This window comes from Myxine glutinosa, chromosome 1, assembly GCF_964187855.1.
Source record: "Myxine glutinosa chromosome 1, kmMyxGlut1.1, whole genome shotgun sequence".
NCBI classification, from domain to species: domain Eukaryota; kingdom Metazoa; phylum Chordata; class Myxini; order Myxiniformes; family Myxinidae; genus Myxine; species Myxine glutinosa.
Genome location: NC_136261.1, coordinates 218119337 through 218145633, shown reverse-complemented (window position 1 = coordinate 218145633; position 26297 = coordinate 218119337). Strand labels below are relative to the sequence as shown.

General features: G+C 47.7%; 1 protein-coding gene across 4 annotated transcripts in view; it reads left to right on the top strand.

Annotated features, from left to right (window-relative positions):
* LOC137434133 (cyclin-dependent kinase 1) overlaps positions 1–26297 on the top strand; it is a 78738-nt gene that overhangs the window by 27720 nt on the left and 24721 nt on the right. For all 4 annotated transcript variants that reach the window (XM_068126839.2, XM_068126854.2, XM_068126863.2 and 1 more), the window contains exons 4-6: positions 9592–9715; positions 15445–15615; positions 15734–15897. In XM_068126839.2, the coding sequence (XP_067982940.1) occupies positions 9592–9715; positions 15445–15615; positions 15734–15897 (459 nt within the window). The remainder of the gene's footprint in view (positions 1–9591; positions 9716–15444; positions 15616–15733; positions 15898–26297) is intronic.

Genomic DNA, 26297 nt, shown 5'->3' with positions numbered 1-26297 from the left:
TTTTCCACATGCAAAATTTGCATTTATGTTTATTTAAATAATACAATGGACTACAAAATGTAAATGTTTCATGATATTTGTTATATTATATCACCTTTATCTATCAATATTGTTGAAATGAAGATAAAATAGCTGTATGTTGAAATATGTTGAAAAAGTCAAAACTTTACATGGGGTGTACTTATTTTTTCACGTGACTGTACATCCAGACCACCCCGATGAACTTGTTGTACTTATTTATTTATTTTTGTTATTTTTTTTGTTGTATACAGAATCGAGGCTCGTGGAAGAGCTAACATTTATCACACAAACAAATCAAACAGACAAACAAAATGTATAAAAAGAGGGAGCGGTAGACAAGATGGGGAGAGAAGGGGAAGCACACAAATACAACATTTGAGAGCAGGGACATCGGGAGATGTGTGGGAGGGAGAGGGCTTGGGGGAGGAGGCGTGGGAAAGGGGATGATGGGGGGGGGGGGGGGGGGAGAAGTATAATCCACAAGGATACCAAGGACTTCCAGGAAAGAAGTTGGTATTTCAAAAAAGTGGATTTGGGGTGAAATTAGCGGGGGTAGAAAAGATCAAGATTTTGGATGGGGGAAGATAAGAGATGGTGGTGAACAGCTGTTTTAAAGACCTGGAGGGAGGAGAGGGATTGAAGAGAGTGAGGGCGTTTGTTCCAGAGGCGGGAGAAAAGAGGAATGAAGGAGTGAAGGTGAGCAGAGAGTCTTGATTTTGGCAGTTTAACCATAAGAGGGTTGCAGGCAGATCTTGTGCGACCTGCAGGAATATTTTGGGGACAGAGCCCAGAGAGAGCTGGCAAGGCCGGAGAAGAGTCGGTAGAAGACGGAAAGACCAAAAACCTGCCTGCGGTGAGTGAGTGAAAGGCCCTTGGAGTTAGCTTCATCGCGGGAGATTCGAATGATTCTGAACGCTTTGGTTTCAACAGCGTGAAGACGAGCTAGGTGTGAGGCAGGAGCACCAGCCCAGAGGGGAGAGCAGTATTCCATTGAGCTGCGGATGAAAGCCTTGTATGTGGTGAGGAGCTCAGGTGTGCCAAGGAAGGACTTCGCACGACGGAGGATGCCCAGTCGGCTTTGGAGGCCAGATTTGAAATGTGGTTTTCCCAGGAAAGATCATGGCAGATAGTGAGACCCAAAAGCTTGAGTGACAGAACTTCTTGGAGAGGATTATTCAGAAAGTGGATGGGAGGGTTGTCCAGTCGGTCTTTTCGGAGAGACATCATAAGAGTGTGAGATTTGTCAGGATTGAAAGACATGTTCCACTTGTTTGCCCAGTCTGTGATTTCGTCCAGGTCTGCAGAGAGTGAGGAGGCTGCAGACTGCCGATCTGAGGGATGAGGAATGGAGCGACAGAGAGTAGTCATCAGCAAAGAGATAGAGAGGATTTTCAAGAGAGTCAGAGAGATGATTGATGAAGAACAGAAAAAGCACAGGGCCCAGAACACTGCCTTGGGGAACTCCAACCTGAACAGGAAGAGGAGATGAGAGAAACCCATTCAGGGCCACACGTTGACTACGACTGGAGAGGAAGTCCGCCAGCCATGCGTGGAGATTTCCATGGATACCAAAGGAGGAGAGTTTGGTGAGCAGAGCGGGGTGCCAGACCGTATCGAAGGCACGTGATATGTCAAGGGAGACAGCTCTAATTTCCTGTTTGGCATTGAGGACCTCCATCCATTGTTGAGAAAGCAGAAGCAGCATGTCCAGAGTAGAGTGACCAGGTCTGAAACCAAATTGATGATCAGAGATCAAGCCATTGGAGAAGAGGAAAGATTTCATATCTGAGGCAATGATGGATTCCATGACTTTGCTGATAATTGGGAGAAGGCTGATTGGTCTGTCGTTGCTAGGATCTGTTTTTGCACCTTTTTTGTGTAAAGCGTTGATTTGGCTGATTTCCAAGCAGATGGCAGATGACCTTGAGCAAAAGAGAGGGTGAAGAGAACAGAAAGTGGGAGTGAAAGAGTGGAAGAACAGGATTTTAGGACCCGTGGGCTGATGCCCTCGGGTCCAGTTGCAGAATCAGAGTCGAGGGTTGACAGAAACTTTTCCACCTTGTCAGGAGGAAAGGACACAGAGTCCAGGAGCAGCTGGGTACGGTGGGTACAGAGAGGGATGGGTTTGGGACTCACGATTTGGAGGCAAACACAGAGTTGAGGCATTCAGCTTTTTCACGTGCGGAGTCAGCCGTGTAGCCGTTTGAGGTGAGGGAGGGGATGGAGGGGGAACAAACACCAGAAACAGATTTGACCAGATGCCACCAGGATTTGGAAGAGGGAGACAGATAAGAGAGTTCGGTCTTGAGAACGGAGAGATATTGTTTCCTGGCTCTCCTGAGGGTGGACACACACTTGTTTCGGGCTTTGTGAAAGGAAATGACATTTCCTTCCGTTGGATTTGCTTTCCAGGATATGAAGGCAAGTTGCTTCTGGGCAACTGCCTCACCACAAGATGCTGTGTACCATGAACGGGAGGAATGGTATGACAACTGAAGACGAGATGGAATAAATCTGTGCATGAGAGAGAGCAATTTACTTTGGAAGAATTCCCAGGATGAGTTGATGTCAGAGGTGGTAGAGATGGGAGACCAGTCCAAATGATTGATGGCTGCTTGAAGACCGTGCCAGTCGGCCTGAGTGAAATGCCAGACTCGTCGACGTTGAGGAGGCTCTCTGAGAATGGCCAGAGAGACGTCTACTTTAACAAGCACATGATCAGATGAGCCGATTGGAGCAGAAGAAGAGCAGCAGACATTTTCAGGGAAGTTAGTCATAACCAAGTCCAGAAGAGAAGATGCTCCGTTGGCTGAGATCCGGGTCGGGGAATTGACAGATTGTGTCAGTCCCAGTGAGTCGCAGAAGTCCTTTGCTGAGGAGCCTTGGCTGGTGAGAGATGTACCCACACCCAGCCAACGGGCATGGTGACAATTGAAATCACCACATATGAGGAAGAGAGAGTTAGGATGGGTAGATAGAAGTTGGTCCATATTATCAGACAGCAAGATGTAGATGGAGTCATCACTGTTTGGTGGACGGTACAACACACATATGAACAAAAGGTGGGAGCGAAGGGGAAGCCATAGCCAGAGGTATTCCTGGGGGTGAGGTGGAGAGAGTGCAGTGCAGGGCGAGTGAGGAAGAGTTTTTTTTATAAAGATGGCAACCCCACCTCCAGCACGAGGCTCAGGTCTATCATACCGGAGGAGGGAGTAACCTGGGAGAGATACCAAGGAATCGGAGACATCATGAAGGAGGAAAGTTTCTGTTAAGCAGATCACGTCTGGTTTGTCAGAAGCAACCTGTATGGAGAGATCAGTCAGGTTTGAGCGAAGGCCCCGGATGTTTGAGGTCCATACCGTTAATGAAGAGGAAGGGTGAGCATCGGATACAGAACGGGGGGGGGGGGGGGCGGGGGGGGAGGGGTAGGGTAAGATGTGGAAGAGGAGGAAGTGGTAGGGAGAGCTGTTGAAGGTGTGTCAGAGATTTCAGAATAGCTTGGAGAAAGGGAAGGATGTGGCGGACAAAAGGTTTGATGGTGATTGGGTGAGGCACAGTGAGGTGTTATTTGAGGAGGGGGAAGAGCGAGGCAGAAGGTTGGGGGAGATGAAGGTGAAAGTTGGAAGGGGGAAGAAGTGGGGAGGACGCTTTGAAGAGGAGGGGTGAGAGGGGAGTCTAGGAGGGGAGGAGTCTAGGAGGGGAGGAACGAGGGAGAGTCTCGGAGGGGAGGGGTGTGGGGGGAGTTTAGGAGGGAAGGGGGGAGATTTGAAAGGGATGGGTGATGGGAAGGATTTTGAGGGGTGGGGCAAGGGGGAAGATTTGAAAGGGATGGGTGATGGGGAAGATTTGGAGGCGAGGGGCAAGGGGGTAGATTTGGAGGGGAGGGGTGATGGGGAAGTTTTGGAGGGGAGGGGTGATGGGGAAGTTTTGGAGGGGAGGGGTGATGGGGAAGTTTTGGAGGGGAGGGGTGATGGGGAAGATTTGGAAGGGAGGGGTGAGATTGGATTTTAGAAAGTGTACGATTAATGGGAAACGAACATTTATTGCAAAATGAGTTTCTTGTGACCTTCGAGTCAAAAATACATTTGAGGACGCTGGAGGAGGGGTGGAGTGGGAGAGTTTCAGGAATGTAGAAAAGAGGAACTGTAAGAGATGGAATTTTTTTTTGGAATGAATATATTTGGTGAGAAAGTCGAAAGCATCCTTTTATAGAAGAAGAAGAAGAAGAAAAAGGTGTTAAAATATACGACAGAATACAGTTCTTCAGGGGAAAGTTTAAACATTTTAAAATTGAGCAGTGAAAACTATCTGGGGAAATGGAAATGGGGGTGAAACACGTGATCGAAGAACGAACGAACAAATAAGAACAACGAATAAACGAATAAGAACAGAGAAGGAATTTTTTTTTTTTTTTTTTTTTTGAGTTGAGATTTTAAACAAGGAAGTATTGGATGAAAGACTGGAACAAAAACAGAGAAAGAAAGTAATTGCAGCACAATCGACGGACCGCTGAGAGAAAAACAAAGCCTCAAGGTAGGACACGGTAGCCTACTAGGCCTCAAAATACGCGACATGAATTAACCGACGATTTTGTATACAGGTATGAAAAATTAACACCGAGAATCTTACTAAGGACACACTATAGGTACACACACCGAAAGATAGATACAGTTTTGGCAAAAACACAATTGTGAAAAATTACTTAACTTCGAAAGCGTGAGCGCATGGACAGCTTCGAAAAGACGTGACCTCGCCGACAAAGATCTCGTGAGATCTCCAATTTTGATCTCCGACTGATGATTTTGAGTGCCCTTAGTTTAAAATACTTGAATAAGGGGTGTTGCAAAATAAATGATACTTTTTCCCCCAAGATTGTATTGACCACGTCCACGATTTTTTAATTCAAATTTAGCGTGCGTCATCATGACGTGTTGCGCACGTTGCCTGCGTGTTGTCTCCGTCATATTTGCGACTAATTATATCGTTCTTTTTCAAATTTCATTCCGCAATGGTGTTGGGCAGAGCCAAACAGTGCGTTGCTTGCGCAGCATTTGGGATGGCTCAACGAATGGTGGCAGACATGATCCGGAATTTCAAAGCTCAGTACCGTCACGTCACCATGTCCGACTTGAAAAATCCAGTTTCCATCGCACAGGTTTCACAGGAGTTGTGGATGTCCGAAATTTCCGTCAAACGGTGGTGGAAAGCTGACTTGAGTGAAGAAAACTTTGGTGATCAAATGAAACGAGTTGTTGGGCGAAAGAGACGACTTTCTGCCCCAGCCATGCGCAATGTCAACTCAAAAACTCCTCAACGGTTTCAAAGCACGCAAAAAATCACAGACATTGGCATTGACCCGTCGCATTAATGTTTAAAACATTAAAAACGTCGCATTAAAGTTTGGAGAGCTTTAAAACGTGAAAAATTCAAGCCGTTCCTTCGATCACAGAAACCAACGTTGAACATGGGCAGAATTTCTGTGAGTTTTTGTCTGACTGGCAAGAAGCTGACTGTTTGCATCTTGCACCATCCGATGAATTTTTCAATTATTCGCTGCAAAAACCGATCTCGCAAAATGACAGAATCTGGGCTCAAAACCGTCATGAAGTTTGGGACATTTTATGTGCTCCACAACAGCGTCACCCAACATGTGTTGGATTCTTTTTGTGCTTCACATCAAAGGGAATGGTGTTTGACGTCAAATAATCGGGACAATCATGAGACGGCGCTTATTTTCGTGTTCATGTTTTAAAAGAAGTCGTTTTGCCATTTTTGCAAAAACCTGAAAATCGACAAGGTCGTTTCGATCAAGTGACTTTCCTGCACGACCTTGCGGAATGCATGAAGGCGAATGCAACCCATGACTTTCTTGACGAATAAAAACTTGATTTCTTTCGCAAAGATGGATTCGGAAGATGGCCAGGAAACTCTCCAGATTTTAACCCTGCGGAGAATGTTGGCGTCATTGTGAAACAGCGTGCAGAAGAAATCCTTTTCATTACCAGAAAACGAGAAATTTAAACGTGAGACACTTGTCCGGGTTTTGACACAAGTTCTGAACCAAACAGCTACCGAAACAGAAATGTTCGTGTCTTTGCTGAAATCTTTTAAACGTCGACTTCAAATGGTTTTTGAAGCTAATGGTGGATATATTGACGCGTATTAAACGTGAGTTTTTAATTTTTGAATGAAATAAAGCCTTTGGTTGGATTTTCATCCGATTGAAACTTCATTTCATCTTTGGGGAAAAAAAGTATCATTTATTTTGCAACAACCCTTACATTAATAAAAAATACACTTGCTGTGCTGAGCTATACACCATAAACTGACACCCGATACTGACACTGACATAAACTGACACTGACATAAACTGACACTGACATAAACTGACACTGACATAAACTGACACTGACATAAACTGACACTGACACCCGATACATTTTGGGTGAAAATTTTGGCAATTGTCAACCTTAGGGGTAGGATTGTATATCGGGTGATAAAACAGAGAAGGCAAAGAGCTATATACTGCTATCACCCATTTTCCATCTCTTGTGACACTAGCCTTGTTAAAAATCACAATTAGCCTTGCTCCCTCTGACTGATACCAACCAACCCCATTGGCTCATAGCCTATGTCTCCCATTCCTCTTTCCCTCCTTTAAACCCCTCCCTTTAACCAGACATTATTTCATGTACATGAGGGGAGGTAGCTGTAGAATAATCCCCAAGAAGGAGTCGTCGCATTCGACAAACCATTGACCCACTGCTCCGCTTTAACACTAGAACCCCCGGAGCGGTCAGTTTGACTGCAAGCACATGTTTGGTAGCCGACTACGAGTGTATTATTATTTTTTTCACAGTTTTGATTTTCCTTGACTTTTCTTGATTCTGGGTGTTCAATATTCATACAAAATATTGACCTGACCTCAACCACATTTGAGTTACAAGCTATTATACCTAAAACCGCCACTGTGGTCAATTTGACCGCTAAGGAAATGTATTGCATAAAACACATGGGTTCAGCATTGATGAATTCTAATTTGAGATAAGTTATTATCAATACATGTTTCGATGAGATTTCATCTCTGTGTGCCGAATCTGCTATGCAGGAAGTGCATGAAAAATTTCCAAAATTTTAATTCGTTTGTTCATTCATTCGATTTCAGACAGTGTACTGTATTCACGCAATACAGTAAACATGTCACGGCGGCCAGGGCTCACAGACAAAGATTTTTGAGCTATTAGGTAGGTGGGTGAGGCTGGTAGTTTCTAGTGTTAACCAAAATGGCTTTAGACAAAGCCGATCTATGGCTGGTCAGATTCTTGGACTGCAAAGGCTGGTTGAAGAAGCAAGAAACAGCAAGCTGGAAAGGGAGCTTGTGTTGTTATTTGTCGACTTTACAAAAGCGTTTGACTCAATAGACAGAGACGTTATTTTCAAAATACTATGTGCCTATGGTATACCACCTAAGATAACAAACGCGATCAAGGAGATGTACAATTGCACTTCTGCTGTTGTCCTCACACCTGATCGACCAACTCGGGTTTTGACGTCACTGTGAGAGTGCTGCAAGGTGACACTCTTGCACCTTTCTTCATTATGGTGTTCGACTGTGATGCGTACCGCATTGACTGAGGAAGATGGTGTCACACTGCAATGCCGCATGAGCAGAAGACATCCTGCTCAGAAACTATCTGACCTCGACTATGCTGATATCGCTGTAGCTGCTGATTCACTACAAGATGCACAGGACATCCGATCAAGAATCGAAGATATAGCCAACAAAGTCGGTCTTCTTAAACGCCTCAAAAACAAAGTACATGCACATACATCGTCGACCGAATGAACAACGAACTCTCAGGGTAGCAAATGGTAAAGTGCTCGAGATAGTTCAAGACTTCAAATACCTTGGCTCATATACTAACACTGCATATGACGTCAGCAGCCTCATTGGACAGGTGTGGGCAGCAGCCAACAAGCTTGAGAAAGTTTGGCGCGCCCTGCTGCTGCAACAAAGCACCAAAATCCGGCTATGTAAAGTTACAGTTGAATCAGTCTTACTGTATGGTTGTCAGCTGTGGACGCTGACTAGTAGCATGTCATGTAAAATCGATGGCAACTACACCAAGCTCCTCTGTAAAACACTCCACATCTGTTGGCAAGACAACGTCACAAACATTGAACTATATGGTAATTTGCCAAAAAATTCTGATGTGAGGAAGAGGCGTTTGAGATTGGTGGGTCATGTCCTCCGGCACGAAGAAGCAGCAAATAGCATCCTCCTTTTAGTCAGCTTCACTATGTCAATAAATTGTATTTCGTTCAAAATCATGGTAGATTAGCAAACCTACACATTTTTGGAAAGGTTATAGCATAAGGAAACTAAAAATCAATGTTTACATTTGGAGAGATACCTGTATGGTGGCCATTTTGGATTTTCAAAATGGCCACTGTGAAATACATATTTTGTTCTATTTCTGCCTCTAATTACCCTAAAAACTTTTAAAAATATACTAACCCTATATTTTCAGGGACAAGGAATCCAATGAAAGTATCAAATTAGTGCTATGGGGAATGGTAAGACACGAATCAAAGGTTTTGAATTGCAAAATACTGTCTTTATATTCGTGATAAGTTGCATAATCAAATACATGTTATCATTTTGTACAGGCAGTTAATAACATCAAAATGTGTCACAATAATTCATATCACCAAACATACACAGGCAGTCAGCAAAATCATATATACACATGCAGTCAGTATAACGTCACATCTACACAGGCAGTCAATGACAAAATATACACAGGCAGTCAATGGCATCAAACATACACGATTACAGAATATGCCATTTAGAGTTCGTCATCACTGTCCTGTGTGTCGTATCCGACAATATAGTCCGCATCGTTTTCACAGTCCGTTCCACACAAGCAAAGGTCGGTCAAATTGATTGGCAAATCGAATTGGTCGAATGGTTGATCGAATCGAATTCGATGAATCGAATCGATCGAATTGGTCGAATGGTCGATCGAAGCGATTGGTCGAATGGTCGAATTGGTTGAATGGAATTGGTCAATTGGTCGAATCGAATTGGTCGGAATTGGCAAATGTAAACATTGATTTTCAGATTTTCCATGTAATAACGTTTCCAAAAATGTATAGGTTTGCTAATCTACCATGATTTTGAACGAAAAAACATCGTGAACCTGACTATTTGGAAGCCATCAGAAAGGAGAGTTGGTCGGCCGAACCTGACGTTGATTAATAATGTCTGCAGCGACACTGGGCTCCATACGGACGAACTCAAATCCACTGTAGCTGACAGAGCTGTTTGGGCAAATCTGACAAAGTAACTTTGTTTTCTGTCGCTCTGGTTTCTTTTTTTGGTGTTTTTTTGTGATTGTCTGATCAACATTATGTATATACGAGTAGTAGTAAGGAGTCAATTACACTACCAATGAAGCTACTTTGACTTCACTTGTGACTTGCAAAGCATAAATCTTTTTTTTGCCATTTTGACTTTTTATTGTTGTCATCACAATTTGTATTAAATTGATGACTCATGATGTCCAGGTTGAAGGAGGTGCTGATGCAAGATTCCAGGCTGTATCTGGTGTTTGAATTTCTGGCCATGGATCTGAAAAAATACTTGGACTCCTTGCCTGCTGGTCAACTTCTTGATACAGCAATTGTAAAGGTACGCTTTGAGATTTACAATGGATGGTTGTTGTGTATCATTTTATGCATTATCATATAACAGACTTTACAACTCAAATCTCATGGTGCAAATGTGTGACTTTTGAAGCTTCCATATCTATTTTTCTGTTTTTTTGTTTCGCTTTTGGGGGGTAAAATAATTAATCACTGGTACAGGGCCTAATGCAAGTTATTCCTCTATTTGTTCAGATAAGTGTACTGTATTTCATGTGAGTAGATATGCGTTGCGAATGTGTTAGGTAGGTGTCGCATTTTTGTTCTTTGCCCCTCCGAACACTTCTCTTCACACGTTTCCTACACATCTCAGCACAGAAATGCCTCATTGTCCTCTTTAATTCTTTGTAAACCCTCAAAACTGGTTCAAGCCAGCCAGCCCACATATCCTGCCGGTTTTGCATGTCAGATGGCGAATAAAATCCTCATTTGCTCATGACTGCATGCCAAAACCAGGATCCAAAATCCTACATGCCCTTGATCCACGGAGCTAATCTTAAGATGCCACCAGACACCCACGCTCTAGCACGCCAATCACACGAAGCAGTGGAACTCCTGACCTCTGTGCCTCCTCCAATGACATCGGTTGGGGGTGGAGGGGATGAGGTAGAAGAAGAGGTAGAAGAAGAGGCATAATAAAAGGGAGTGCCCAAGAGCTCTTCAGAGTCTTGTCTTGTGGTGTCTTGACTCATCCAAGTATTTTTCTTGACTTAAAATCTTGGAGTCCTTTTTGTCTGTTTCTGGCTTTTGAGTTTTGAGTCACTTTTGTCTTCTGGGTCGGGGGTTTAATTTGACTCTCCTCGTTCAGCCTCGAGCAAGACAACTAATCATTGTCTGAGCCAGATGTCTTGTGCCCTTAATTGCCAGCCGGCAATTAAACGGGGTCCGTTTGCTCTCCCTTTTTTTGCATGGCGCTGGCACGATTTCCCAGAGACACATGTGAGTGGGCGTGGAGACTCGGAGCTGCGCTGAGCGGGACCGGTGTTGTGTACTGGAATGAGGAACACTGGGACCAAAGACTTTTATCAGGATTCGGTAACTGTGCCAGCTCAACTGAGGTGTCGCCAGGTGTGCTGAAGCACGTACAAAAGACCCTACGACCCCAATAAAACAACTTGCATTCTCCTGCTGGAAGGCAAATCCAACCAAAGGCAAACTCTGATCATTCCACAAAGCCTAAAGAACCAGAAACCAGAAAGGAGAACCAGAAAGCAACATTTGTCCAACTTGTCTCCCTCTTCTAAAAGCTGGAGGTGCCTTGTCCAGTCTGTCTCTGGAGTACGCTCCCCCTCCATCCTTTCCCTCACTTTAAATGGCATCATGGCCGTCTCCGCTCGTGAGAAGGCCGAATGCCTCAATTCTGTGTTTGTATCAAATCTTGTGTCCCACACCTCTCTCTCTCTGTCTCTGTCTCCGTCTCTGTACCTACCGTTCCCAATCAGACCCAACTGTTGGTGGATTATGTATTTTGCACCTGAGAAGGTGGAAATGTTTCTGGCAACCCTCTTTCTGACATTTTCGCCATGTCATTTACCTGAGGTCATCTTCCAACTGCTTAGAAATCGATGTACATCACAGCATTCCTTAAAAACGTGCAAAAACGGATCTCCTCAACTACCGAACAATTGGCTTGCTTCCAAATCAGCAACGTCATGGAATCCATCATTGCAGTTGACATAAGGTCATTCCTTTTCTCCAGCAGCCTCATCTCAGATCAATTTGGATTCAGACCTGGTCACTTCACCTTGGCCATATGCTGCTTCTACTCTTCCAACGATGGATGGAGACACTCACCAGCAGACATTGGATCAGGGCCGTCTCTCTGGACATGTTTTGAGCTTTCAATAAAGTCTGGCATCCTGCCTTGCTCTCCAAACCCCCTGCCGAACTCAACTCTCGGACTTTTTTTTGTATACAAAGTTTAGGCTCGTGTAAGAGCTAACACATAAAACCATAAACAACTAGTACGGCACTCAGTAGAGAGCATACCTCTGCCAGGTGAACGTTTTATGTTTTGAATCCCAGAGTAGACCAGAAAATCGCAATACAGAATCACATTTAATCAAAATCATCTGTCCACAACTTTTTGAGATATCCTGCTATATATCGTTTTTGGCCCGATTTCCCAATGTTGAAAAATCACTTTAAAAAATTAAATAATTCTCATATCCGAATCCATATTCAGATCTTCACCAACATCGAATCGAATCGTCCTTGTCACACACCCAACCTGTCCACCAAGTTTCGTCCAAATCTGTCCACAACATTTTGAGATATCCTGCTATATATCGTTTTTGGCTACATATCGTTTTTGGCCCCATCTCCGAATGGTGAAGAATCACTTAAAAAAAAAAAAAAAAAAAAATCTACCAGCCAGATCCGAATCTGGAATTTTTTTTTTTTTTTTTTTTTTTGTATACTGAATCGAGGCTCGTGAAAGAGCTAACATTTACTTCACAAACAAATCGACCAGACAAACAAAATACACAAAAAGAGGGAGCGGAAGACAAGATGGGGAGAAAAGGGGAAGCACACAAACACAACATCCGAGAGCAGGGAGATGTGTGGAAGGGAGAGGGCCCGGGGGGAGGAGGCATGGGAAGGGGGGGGGGGGGGGGAGGGAGAAGTATAAAGCACAAGGACACCAAGGACTTCCAGGACAGAAGTTGGTATTTCAAAAAGGGGAATTGGGGTGAAATTAGCGGGGGTAGAAAAGATCAAGGTTTTGGATGGGGGAAGATAAGAGATGGTGGTGAACAGCTGTTTTAAAGACTTGGAGGGTGGAGTGGGATTGAAGAGAGTGAGGGAGTTTGTTCCAGAGGCAGGAGAAAAGAGGAATGAAGGAGTGAAGGTGAGCAGAGAGTCTTGATTTTGCCAGTTTAACCAAAAGAGGGTTGCAGGCAGATCTTGTGCGACCTGTAGGAATATTTGCGGGACAGAGCCCAGAGAGAGCTGGGGGGGGAAAGGCCAGAGAGGAGTCGGTAGAAGACGGAAAGACCACCAACCTGCCTGCGGTGAGTGAGTGAGAGGCCCTTGGAGTTAGCTTCATCGCGGGAGATTCCAATGATTCTGAATGCTTTGGTTTCAACAGCGCGAAGGCGAGCTAGGTGTGAGGCAGGAGCACCAGCCCAGAGGGGATCTTCACCAAAATCTAATCATTTCGTCCTTGTCACATACGCTACCTTTCTGCCAAATTTCGTCCGAATCCGTCCACAACTTTTTGAGATCTATTTTTCATAAACAAACAAACAGACTGGTTATGGGTTATGGGTTATGGGTTGTGGGTATGGGTTATGTATGGGTTTGGGTATGGGTTATGGGTGAAAACATAACCTCCATCCACCTTCGGTGGTGGAGGTAAACGCACCGAAAACATATAATAAAGGGAGGGGGAGAGAGAGGGAAGCACACAAACACAACAACAGCAGAGAACAGGGACATCTGTAGATCTGTGGAAGGGAGAGGGTTGGGGGGGGGGGGAGAACGTAGTGGATTGGGGGGGGGGGGTTCATGTTATAAAACCGACACTACTAAGAATTTCGGGGGAACAAAACGGAATTTAAAAAAGGTGGATTTGGGGTGTATTAATGGAGGTAGAAAAGATCAAGGTTTTGGATAAGAGAAGAGATGGTGGTGAACAGCTGTTGTAAAGACCTGGAGGTAGGAGTGGGATTGAAGAGATTGCTAACTTCCTCCACTCTCGTAGCCAACGTGTGGCTATCAGCCGAACCCTTTCTTCTCCTCTCTCTGTCAAGGCTGGAGTGACCCAAGACAGTGTTCTAGGCCCCATACGATTCCTAATTTTCATCAATGATCTCACTAACTCTCTGGAGAATCCTCTTTATCTATTTGCTGATGACTCCACTCTCTGCAATGTCATCCCTCATCCTTCTGGCCTCCAAAGCCAGATGCCGACTGGGCATTCTTTGTCGTGCTGAGTCCTTCCTTTGCACACCTGATCTCTTTTGTGCCATACAAGGTTTTCATCTGCAGCTTGATCGAGTACTACTCTCCCCTCTGGCCTGGCTCCCCTGCCTCACATTTTGCTCAGCTTTATGCCATTGAAACCAAGGTTTGCAAGATCATTGTGATCTCTCACGTTGAAGCAGAGTCAATGGAACAATCACTAAAAAACTCCCTCCATTAAACACCCCTCTGGTCATGGGAGGAGAGTGATTTTTTTTTTTTTTTGCAGCCGTTTTTCGCTTATTGTACCACTCTTTCATGTTGTAGATACGCCTAAAAGACAACAGGTTTTTGTTTCACCTTAGCTCTGTGAGCCCGCATGGCCTCCACATTGGACTTGCATGGCATGGCATGGCAAGTCAGGTCACCCAAATATTTGGTTGTAACAACCTGTGAATGAAATAGTATTTGTTGGCATTTTGTGCTTGTCTTGTTTGTGCTCCAAGGATGACCAGGCCTAAATGTCCTTACCATTAACATTCTATCTTTGCTGTTGTCACCCAAAATAACGGTAATGACACATTTTGCACAATGTCTCCAGAAAGGCAAGCCACAACGGAAAAATCCACTAAAATTCATCTTTATACCGATTTTAAGACATGTTCTACTATGCGCTTCCTTTTTCTGCATTTGTTCAACTGATCAATGGATCAAAGACGATCAATTTGTGAGGCATTCTCTGATCTTGAACTTACCTAGAACTCGACAAAATCCGCAAACATTCATCAGTATATTTCGTCTTCAAAGTGGCTGGCAAAAGATCTCGTGGTAGATGTGGTACAGCAGTGACACCAATTAGGTACACTGGAAAGTAAAAAATGATCCCTGTTCCTGATTGGTAACGGTAAAGTCATCAAACTCGGTGCATGACTTATGAGGTATGAATCGTAAAATATTCCTTGTATGTGAGTATTCCTTCAAGGGATAATGAACATATCTCTGGAATCCGAAGCTAGATAACTGCAAAGGAACATGATCTTTTCTCAACTTTAAAGTATGACTTAGGCTTGAGTTGGGATAACGGAGTGCACATTTCAGACATAAATATTATTTTTCAATCGTCTCGGTAATCCTACCATTGACTCAAATTTTCCCAACGAAAAAAGGCAGGCTAAACATTTTTGGCAACAAACACCTTACAGCATATACCTAAACTAGGTAAATAAGCTCAGGCATTCTTTACCATTATCTGTGCCCCTATCGAGAAACTGCTCATACAATCAAGAATCCGTTCTTACGGACAGGTTAATTGGTCCACTTTCCAACTTCTATGATGTCTTTGGCATGTTGTGCTATGACTTGCAGTCGTATAGGCTACCACCAGGTGGCACTACATGATACACATTCATGTCGAGAGAATTGAGATCGTCCCCATACCTTGAACCGATGGGACTATATGATTTTTTTTTTTTTTTTTTTTTTTTTTTTGCCATCCTAAACCTTCCCAAGCACCTGCGAGTACAACCACCAGTTTCAACTCGTTCTGTTCAGCGGAGTCACACATACACACGTGCACATGCATGTATGCATACATACAATCACATATATACATACATGCATATTGCATACATGTTGTTGGTAAAAGCAACTAACCTTTAGGTGCCATTGCAGACCTCATTTTCTGCTGCTTGTTAAATTGTTGTGCATTCGTTTAAAGATCTTTCTATCTCTCAGGAAACCAAGTACAACTGTAATATTAAATGTTGAAGTCGTGGGATTAACTCTTACCTCTTCTCTTTACCAATGAAGAAATATATGAATCAGCTGCTTGAGGGCATGGTCTTCTGTCACTCGAGGCGGGTCCTTCACCGTGACCTGAAACCCCAGAACCTGCTCGTCGATACTAAGGGCACGTTGAAGATTGCCGATTTTGGTCTAGCACGAGCTTTGGGGATTCCTGTGAGGGTATACACGCACGAGGTATGTATTGCTGCCAATATTATCTCAGCAAGTTTCATATTAAGTGATTTGGGTAATTTATTTTGAGGTTTGTGAAGATTTATGTATTTACATAGAGGCTTCATTTGTACTATTCCAGGTTGTCACTTTATGGTACAGAGCTCCTGAAGTGCTGCTTGGTGCAGCACGGTATTCTACACCCATTGATGTTTGGAGCATTGGCACTATCTTTGCTGAGATAGCCCAACGGCGCCCACTTTTTCATGGAGACTCTGAGATTGACCAACTTTTCCGCATTTTCCAGTAAGTTCAGAAGGAGTTTTTAAAAATTATAAATCAGTGGGATGACTTGGATGAAAAATGGAATTAAGTCTTTATTGCGTTATTTGACCTCGTCATATTTTTGCAGTCTCCTTCGACTGCTCTTTATTGCTTGTCTTTTGTAGTCGAATTTATACCAGCTAAACCATCTTTTGTTTCACCTTGTCCATTTTTATATATAGTACCTTTTTTCTTCTTCATTATCTAAGCTCAAAAGAAGAGCATATTGATTGTATTGAAGAATATGGATTTTGCACACAGGTTGGTCTTTTAGATTGACCTTGGATTGTTTGTTTTTTGGGTTTTTTAGTGGAGCATTGTTTGGACTGTTTTAATGGTTAATTGTAAATTGATTCCTTTCAAAAACAGCAGGCCATTGTGTTTGGTACTCTGGCTAAATTTCTAATCCTTGGCTGAATGCGTGAACCGAAATAACGTAATCCAGATTGATTGTCACGCATGCGCAGAAACCCCCTAGTAACGAGGTTCATCGGGGTGGTCTGGATGTATATCCTATGTGCCAGATCACAATTGTAGCATGATTCTGCTCACCTTTTAAAGAAGCCAAAATACTTAGAAACGTACCTGAGAAAGATTGTGTGCCTCAGCACCACAAAATATTTGGAGTACTTTCTGATCAACTTGTCCAAAAAGTTGATGTCTTGTAGCTCGTACATCAACATTGATTGCACTGTGGTCACAACCTGAGACGCAAAATAAATATTTTTCACCTCCTCTGTCCACTCAATTCCCTCATCCTTGCTGTTGAAGTTATTATACAATTAATCTCTGAGGGTTTTCAGGGTTTGGTTCAATGTCAATCGCGAGTCTGACAGACAGCTGGGTATGGGTACCAACAACTTGCACACCCACTCCATACAGGAGCGGCCGCAAGGGTCATGCTATTATCCTCTCTGGGCTATATTGATTGCAGTCGATCCAAGCACTGGCCTCAAGAACGTCAGAGGTGTGTTTATTTACCAAGTTTCTTGTTGAGCACTCTCCCAAGTGGCTTAAGCATTCTTTCAAGCACTCAATCCGAAAGCATTGATAAGGAACGACTGGCCTGGCAAGCGCTAGATAGCTGCTTGGCAACTTAACACCCCGGGTTTCCTCCCTTTCGGGTTGGTGTTATTTCAAGCAAAGAAAAAAGAAATTACCTTGTGGCTCGGCTCATATGCTATTATCTGTCTCATTAACCTTGTGCTGTGTCTGTGCTGTGTTCCCATGTGAGTGAATGAGATTCATTGTGATTTCAAACAGGGGATTTATTTAATATCTGTCACCTCAATTTTGTCGTGTGTGTGTGTGTGTGTGTGCGTGTGTGTGTGCGTGCGTCCGTCCCTGCCTCTCACTCACTCACACTCTCTCTCACACTCTCTCTCACACTCACTCTCTCTCTCTCTCTCTCTCACTCTCACACTCTCACACTCTCACACTCTCACACTCTCTCGCTCTTCCGCTCTCTTTGTGGTAATAAACTTTTTGTTCATAAAAACCTGTACGTGGTCATTCGACGTGTGGGACTTTGACGTTAAGCGTGAGTGAATTGGCTTAAAAAGCTGGTAACAGGCTGATTGGGAAATGTGCATTTCGCATTCGCAGGAAACGTGGAAAACGCACATTAAACTCGCAATGGGGCCGTTAAAAAATTACGTACTGCTATTTTTTAGGGAGGCGCGTATGGGCTTGATTCAACCTTGCTAATAATTTAACACTCGATCCAAACAGTCAATGGAAAGCTGATGCAACAAAGCTGGACAGTGTATAATCAGCAGGCTTACAAGCCTAATGTGTGAGGCCCACCAGAAAACAAAGATTATGGCCATATCATTTTGCCTCGTGCTACGGTGGGTGGAGTTGAGCGATAGTTGTGGGTGTGGTCCAGCAGCTGTCTGACCAATGGGTGTACATTACAAATTCTAACATCGGCCCCCATCAAGAACATAACAACAAAGCGAATCCCTGGTAGACCTGTGACATGTCGCAGGTAAGAACTCCCCAACGGTATGGGCCGTGAGAGGCCCGAAGGCTCGTAGAAGGGTTAATTGTAGCGGCTACCGCTGGGTTTTCACAATCGCCTTGCACCTATCAAGGACGCGGAGCGATCACCATGCCGGGCTCGTCCAGGACGCCCGGGCAGGCCCGCGCTCAACTTGCCAGGCCTCGGTCGGGACGCCCGGGCATGCCCGGGCAGGCTCGCCCTCAACTTGCCAGGACGCTCGGCCACGCCCCCTCTCGCCTTTCCTGGGCAAACGCTCCGGGATAATGTGTGTATATATATTGCTGCCCGATAAACGGGCTTTTCAGAGTACCTGAGTGTTTTGTTTGAATAAAGCAACTCGGACGAATTCCAGCTTTTTGTCGCGTCCATTCTTCCGATCGACGTGGGAGCCCGAGCTCCTTCATTGGTGACCTACCGACATGGACACGGCAGTGGCCCTTAAACTGCCTACCTTCTGGGAGGCTCACGCGGCGGTTTGGTTCGCACAGACACGTTTGTCCCTGTTCGCCCTGCGAGGCATCACGGCCGACGACACCCGCTTCCACCATGTGGTAGCAGCGCTCGGTTCAGCCACCGTGGCCTGCGCCCTGAGCCTCCTCGAGAGCCCGCCAGCCGCTGACAAATACGGCGCGATTAAAAAGCTTCTCCTCGACGCTTTCGCCCTCCCATCGGCGGAACGCGCACGGCGCCTGCTCGACCTGCTCGAGCTCGGCGACACGCGCCCTTCCGAGCGAATGGACTACATGCTTTCGCTGCTCGGCGAGCACTCTCCGGCATTCCTGTTCCGGGAGCTGTTCCTCCGTCAGCTGCCTAGCCCGGTACGCCTCGCCCTGGCAAGCACGACGATCACGGATCCCCGTGCCCTTGCCAGGGAAGCCGACAAGATCTCCGCCGCAGGTCAGCGCATCGCAGCAGCGACCTGGGGCCCACCGCCGTCCGACGCAACACCCATGGCGCCCTAGCACCCGGCACGGTCGACGACCGAACTGCCGACGCAATTGGCGGCCGCTACACCGAGCCGACCACCTACAGCACGACGACCGGGGCCTCCACCTGACCAAGCATGGTGTTACTATCATGCCAGGTTTGGACAGAAGGCCCAGACATGCCGACCCCCGTGCACCTTCGGCAGGCCGGGAAACGGCCGGGCCGGCGTTCATTACCAGCCATGAGCGCCGGCCACACGGGCAACTTACTGTTCATCACGGATAAAGCGTCCGGACGGCGCTTCCTGTGCGACACCGGCGCCCAACTGAGCGTCATACCCGCCTCTGACCAGGACAGGCAGTCCGTGGTTTGCGGCCCCTCCTTGGTTGCGGCCAACGGATCGGCCATCCGCACCTTCGGCCTGCGCAACGTCACCCTCTGCTTTGGCGGCCAACGCTTTGCTTGGACGTTTGTAACCGCAAACGTGCCCATGGCTCTGCTAGGCGCCGACTTCCTCTGCGCACACGGACTGCTGGTGGACGTCCAACGGCGTCGTTTAATCAACGCCGAAACCTTCAGCTCCCTGGTATGCACATTGAGCAGCTCTGCGCCGACCGAGCTGGCATGCGCCCTCCCGGCGGCGAACGAGTTTCCCGGCCCTCACGCAGCAGACGTTTTCGGCCGTCGCAGTACGGCATGGGATCGAGCACCACATACCAACCACGGGCCCACCGGGCTACGCCAGAGCCCGCCACCTCGACCCAGCCAAGCTCGCCGTGGCCAAAGCCGAGTTCGACGCTTTAGAACACCTCGGCATCGTGCGGCGCTCCGATAGCGCGTGGGCTTCGCCACTACACATCGTCCCAAAGCCAGGGGGCGGCTGGCGCCCATGTGGCGACTACCGCCGCCTTAACGACGCTACCACCCCCGACAGGTATCCGATCCCGCACATCCAAGACTTCTCCGCCCGTCTGGCGGGACGGGTCATTTTTTCGAAAATTGATCTCATACGGGGATATCACCAGGTACCTGTCAGGGCGGCCGACGTCCCTAAAATGGCAGTCATCATGCCGTTCGGCTTATTCGAATTCTTACGGATGCCGTTTGGTCTCAAGAATGCGGCTCAGGTGTTCCAGCGCTTGATGGACGGCGTGCTGCGTGACCTGCCGTTCCTTTTCGTTTACCTGGACGACATCCTCGTCGCCAGCACGTCCCGGGCCGAGCACCTCCTCCACCTCCGAACACTGTTCGGGCGCCTCAGCGAGCACGGCCTCATCGTCAACCCGGCCAAATGCCACTTCAGCACGACGGCCGTTGATTTTTTGGGCCACCACATCACCAAGAACGGGGCCGTGCCGCTGCCAACCAAGGTCGAGGCCATCACCACGTTCCCGCGTCCCCGCACCATAAAGGCCCTGCAGGAATTCCTGGGAATGGTGAATTTTTATCACCGCTTCATGCCCCGCGCTGCTCAACTCATGCGGCCCCTCTACGAAGCCCTCCGGGGCAAGCCGGCCAAGCACGACATCGCCTGGTCCGCAGCAATGGACGCGGCCTTCCAAAGCTCAAAGCGGGCCCTCGCCGACGCAACACTGCTCGCTCACCTGGTGCTCAACGCTCCCATCGCCCTCACCACGGATGCCTCCGACTACGCGGTGGGCGCCGTACATGAGCAATGGGTGAACGGGGTTTGGCAGCCACTCGCTTTTTTCAGCCGGCAGCTCCGGCCGAACGAGCTCAAATACAGCACGTTTGACCGTGAGCTCCTCGGTCTACACCTGGCCGGCCGCCATTTCCGCCACCTCCTGGAGGGCCGACCTTTCACGGCGTTCGTCGACCACAAGCCGTTGGTTTACGCAATGGCCAAGGTCACGGAGCCGTGGTCGGCCCGCCAACAGCGCCACCTCTCCGCCGTGTCGGAGTTTACCACGGACATCCGGCACGTCGCCGGCAAAAACAACGCCGTGGCCGACTGTCTTTCCCGGGCCAGCGCGAACGCGGTCCACCTGGGCGTTGACTTCGCGCTTATGGCGGCGGACCAAACCACCGACACCACGGTGCAAGCCCTCCGGGCGGCGGACACGGGCCTCCGCCTGTCCGACATCCCCTTCGCGGACACTGTCCTGCTCTGCGACATCTCCCAAGGCCAGCCTCGCCCAATCGTGCCCGTCACCTGGCAACGCCGCATCTTCGCCTCCCTCCACGGCCTTTCCCACCCGGGCCGGAAAGCTTCCCAGAAGCTGGTGTCGGCGCGATTTGTCTGGCACGGCCTTCGTCGGGACGTCCGCGATTGGACCAGCACCTGCACAGCCTGCCAACGGGCCAAGGTCCACCGACACACCCAGGCCCCGCTGGCACCTTTCACCGTGCCCGAACGACGTTTCGACCACATCAACGTGGATCTGGTGGGCCCCCTCCCCCCGTCACGGGGGTTCACACACCTGCTCACCATGGTGGACAGGACCACCAGGTGGCCGGAGGCCGTTCCCCTCATCTCCACCACCACCGCCGACGTGGCGCAGGCTTTCATCGCGACCTGGGTCGCCCGCTTCGGCGCACCGGCGGACATCTCGTCAGACCGCGGACCACAGTTCACCTCCGAGCTGTGGGGCGCGGTCGCCCGCAACCTGGGGGTCAAGCTCCACCGTACTACGGCCTACCACCCCCAAGCAAACGGGTTGTGCGAGCAATTCCACCGCTCCATGAAGGCCGCGCTCATGGCCGGCCTTCAAGACGGCGGTTGGGCCGACCGGCTGCCGTGGGTCCTTTTGGGCCTCCGCACGGCCCCCAAGGAGGACCTCCAGGCATCCACCGCCGAGCTTGTCTACGGCCAGGCGCTACGCGTCCCGGGCGAATTCGTGCCCGACGCTACCAGTCCCTGGTCCGCAGCTCACCAGCGCTCGGACCTCCAGGAGGCCGCCCGACGGTTTGCCCCCGTGCCAACATCCCACCACGGTGACCCCCAGTACTACGTCCCCCCAGCACTTCGCACAGCGGAGTATGTTTTTGTGCGTCACGACGCACATCGGGGGCCACTCCGGCCGCCGTACGATGGGCCCTTCCGGGTCCTGCGACGGGACGACAAGTCGTTCGTCATCGTCATCGACATCGGCGGCAGGTCGGACCGGATTGCGGTGGACCGCCTCAAGCCGGCGCACGTGGACGTCGACCAACCACCACGGTGGCCCTTCCGCCGCGGCGAGGCCGCCCCCCGTCCACGGTGCCCCCCACTCGACCGCCCTCCACCACACCGGACCCCCCCCCCCCCCACGACCCGCCAGGGGTCGCTTCGTCCGGGTCATCAGGACCCCCCTCAAATTGACCCTGCCGGTGCAAGTCGATTCTGGGGGGACGTGTGTAGCGGCTACCGCTGGGTTTTCACAATCGCCTTGCACCTATCAAGGACGCGGAGCGATCACCATGCCGGGCTCGTCCAGGACGCCCGGGCAGGTTCGCCCTCAACTTGCCAGGCCGCAGCCAGGACGCTCGGCCACGCCCCCTCTCACCTTTCCTGGGCAAACGCTCCGGGATAATGTGTGTATATATATTGCTGCCCGATAAACGGGCTTTTCAGAGTACCTGAGTGTTTTGTTTGAGTAAAGCAACTCGGACGAATTCCAGCTTTTTGTCGCGTCCATTCTTCCGATCGACGTGGGAGCCCGAGCTCCTTCATAAATCATGAAATGATTAACGGTGGTGGCAACAGGGCTATGAGCAGCATTTCATTATGGTCAACAACAGGGAGCTGTCTATAACAACATTAAAACACCAGGATGGTGCAATATAAGTCGTGCCCCCGCTCCCCGCCCCACAGACTCCACGGAAAGTTTTCTAATCAAACCTGATACTCTTAAATTGAGCTTTGGATAGAACCATTGAAAACCATTGTGCTTGCGATAACGAACTGTTGCAACCAATATTGTCCCCCGTGCAGGAGACGGGCTTTGCGGTGTGTGTGTGTGTGTGTGTGTGTGTGTGTGTGTGTGTGTGTGTGTGTGTGTGTGTGTGTGTGTGTGTGTGTGTGTGTGTGTGTGTGTTGGTGTTTTGTGTGTGTGTGTGGGTGTTTTGTGTGTGTGTGTGGGTGTTTTGTGTGTGTGTGTGTTTTGGTGTTTTGTGTGTGTGTGTGGGTGTTTTGTGTGTGTGTGTGTTTTGGTGTTTTTTGTGTGTGTGTTGGTGTTTTTTGTGTGGGTGTTTTGGTGTTTTGTGTGTGGGTGTTTTGGTGTTTTGTGTGTGGGTGTTTTGGTGTGTGTGTGTGGGTGTTTTGTGTGTGTGTGTGGGTGTTTTGTGTGTGTGTGTGTGTGTGTGTGTGTGTGTGTGTGTGTGTGTGTGTGTGTGTGTGTGTGTGTGTGTGTGTGTGTGTGTGTGTGTGTGTGTGTGTGTGTGTGTGTGTGTGTCATAACTGTTTTTACCATTTGAGCTGTGGTCATCAAATTTTCATCACAGCTTTATTGTGATAATACAGAGAAGGCAAATTAATAATTTTGTCAAAAGGTCAAAGGTCAGCATCACATAACATTTTCATCCGAATTGCCAGAAATTTTAAGGATTTGCATATTGGGTCACTGAATTGGTTCACGAATCAAAAGTTAGAAGTTGATTTATTTTTTGGACCAAAAGGTTAAAGGTCAATGTTGCGTAAAATCACCAATTTTCACCAGATTGACCTGAAATTTATATAAATTTGCATATTGGCTCACTGAATTGGTTCACTAATCAAAAGGTCGGAGTCGATTTGTTTTTATTAATTTTAATATAAAGGTCAGGGCTATATAAAATCATAAATTTTCATTTAGAATTTTTAAAAACTGTTTTCGTTATTTTTAGCATATGGAAGAAGAAGAAGAAGACATCGAATGCAAACGGACACGGGACCGGCTTTGCATTTGCAGATGCTTTCTCGTTGGGTCTCCCATACAATTACATTGCAGGGGAATACCTTTTTGAGGTTTTAAAATTGCTTCTTTGATTTTTCCCCAAAGTTAAATTCTCAAGTGATTGTCCTTTTTAGCTCACCTGGAACGAAGTTCAGGGGAGCTCATGTGATGGCGCGTCCTCCGTCAGTCCGTAAACACTTGAAACTTCTCCGAAACCGCTGATGGGATTGCAACCAAATTTGGCACAAATGATACTTGTTGTGTTGTGACTAAAGTTTGTTTGACAATAAAGGGAAATTTGACAATAAAATAAATAAAGGGAAATGGGAGACAAGATGGGGAGAGAGGGGGAAGCACAGAAGTACAACATTTGAGAGCAGGGACATCGGGAGATCTGTGGGAGGTAGAGGGCTTAGGGGGGGAGGAGGTGTGGGAAGGGGGTGGGGGGGGGGGGGGGTGGGAGAGGTAAAAAAAAAAACACATGGACACAGCTAGGACTTCCAGGAAAGAAGTTGGTATTTCAGAAAAGTGGATCTGGGGTGAATTAACAGGGGTAGAAAAGATCAAGGTTTTGGATGGGGGAAGACAAGAGATGGTGGATGAACAGCTGTTTTAAAGACCTGGAGGGAGGAGTTGGATTGAAGAGAGTGAGGGAGCTTGATCCAGAGGCGGGAGAAAAGAGGAATGAAAGTGTGAAGGTGAGCAGAGAGTCTTGATTTTGGCAGTTACACCAGAAGAGGGTTGCAGGCATATCTTGTGCGACCTGTAGGAGTACTTGGGGGCAGAGCACAGACAGGGCTGGGGGGTGGGGGGAGCTATGCCAGAGGAGTCTGAAGAAGACAGAAAGACCACCAACCTGCCTGCGGTGAATGAGTGAAAGGCCCTCACAATCGGCTTCATCATGGGAGATTCCAATGATTCTGAAAGCTTTGGTTTCAACAAAGCCAAGCTGAGCGAGGTGTGATGCAGGAGCACCAACCCAGAGGGGAGAGCAGTATTCCATTGAGCTGCGGATGAAAGCCTTGTATGTGGTGAGGAGCTCAGGTGTGCCAAGGAAGGACTTCGCACGACGGAGAATGCCCAGTCGGCGACTGGCTTTGGAGGCCAGCTTGGAAATGTGTTTTTCCCAGGAAAGATCATGGCAGATTGTGAGACCCAAGTGATTGAGTGACATAACTTCTTGGAGAGGATTGTTAAGAAAGTAGATGGGAGGGTTGTTCAGACGGTCTTTTCGAAGAGACATAATGTGAGTGTGAGATTTGTCAGGATTGAAAGACATGTTCCACTTGTTTGACCAGGTCTGCAGAGAGTGAGGAGGCTGCAGACTGCCGATCTGAGGGATGAGGTATGAAGCAGCAGAGAGTGGAGTCATCAGCAAAGAGATAGAGGATTTTCCAGAGTCGGAGAGATCATTGATGAAGACCAGAAAAAGCACAGGGCCCAGAACACTGCCTTGGGGAACTCCAACCTCAAACAGGAAGGGGAGATGAGAGAAATCCATTCCGGGCCACACGTTGACTACGACCAGAGAGGAAGTCCATAAGCCATGCGTGCAGATTTCCATGGATACCATAGGAGGAGAGTTTGGTGAGCAGAGCGGCGTGCCAGACCTTATCGAAGGCACGTGATATATCAAAGGAGACAGCTCTAATTTCCTGTTTGACATTGAGGACCTCCATCCATTGTTAAGACGGCAGAAGCAGCATGTCCAGAGTGGAGTGACCTGGTCTGAATCCAAATTGATGATCAGAGATCAAGTCATTGGAGAAGAGGATGGATTTGATATCCAAAGCAATGAAGGATTCAATGACCTTGCTGATTATTGGGAGAAGGCTGATTGGTCCGTTGTTGCAAGGATCTGTTTTTGCACCTTTTTGTGTACAGTGGTAATGTTGGCTGATTTCCAAGCTGAAGGCAGATGATTTTGCGCAAAAGAGTGTGAAGAGAACAGAGAGAGGGTGTGAAAGAGCGGCAGAGCAGGATTTTAGGACCCGTGGGCTGATGCCGTCTGGTCCAGTTGCAGAATCAGTGTCTAGGATTGACAGAAACTTCTCCACCTTGTCAGGAGAGACGGACACAGAGTCCAGGAGCAGCTGGGTTCGACTGGGTATGGTGGGTACAGAGAGGACCGGGTTTGGAACACAAGATTTTGAGGCAAACACAGAGTTGAGGCATTCAGCTTTTTCACGTGCGGAGTCAGCTGTGTAACCGTTTGAGGTAAGGGAGGGGATGGAGGGGGAACAAACACCAGAAACGGATTTGACCAGATGCCACCAGGATTTGGAAGAGGGAGACGGGTTTGAGAGTTCACTCTTGAGAGTAGAGAGATATTGTTTCCTGGCTCCTGAGGGTAGACGCACACTTGTTCTGGGCTTTGTGAAAGGAAATGAGATTGCCTTCCGTTTGATTTGCCTTCCAGGAGGCGAAGGCAAGTTGTTTCAGGGCAACTGCCTCACCACAAGATTCCGTGTACCAAGGACGGGAGGAAGGGTATGATAACTGAAGACTGGATGGGATAAATCTATGCATGAGAGAGAGTAATTTACTTTGGAAGAATTCCCAGGATGAGTTGATGT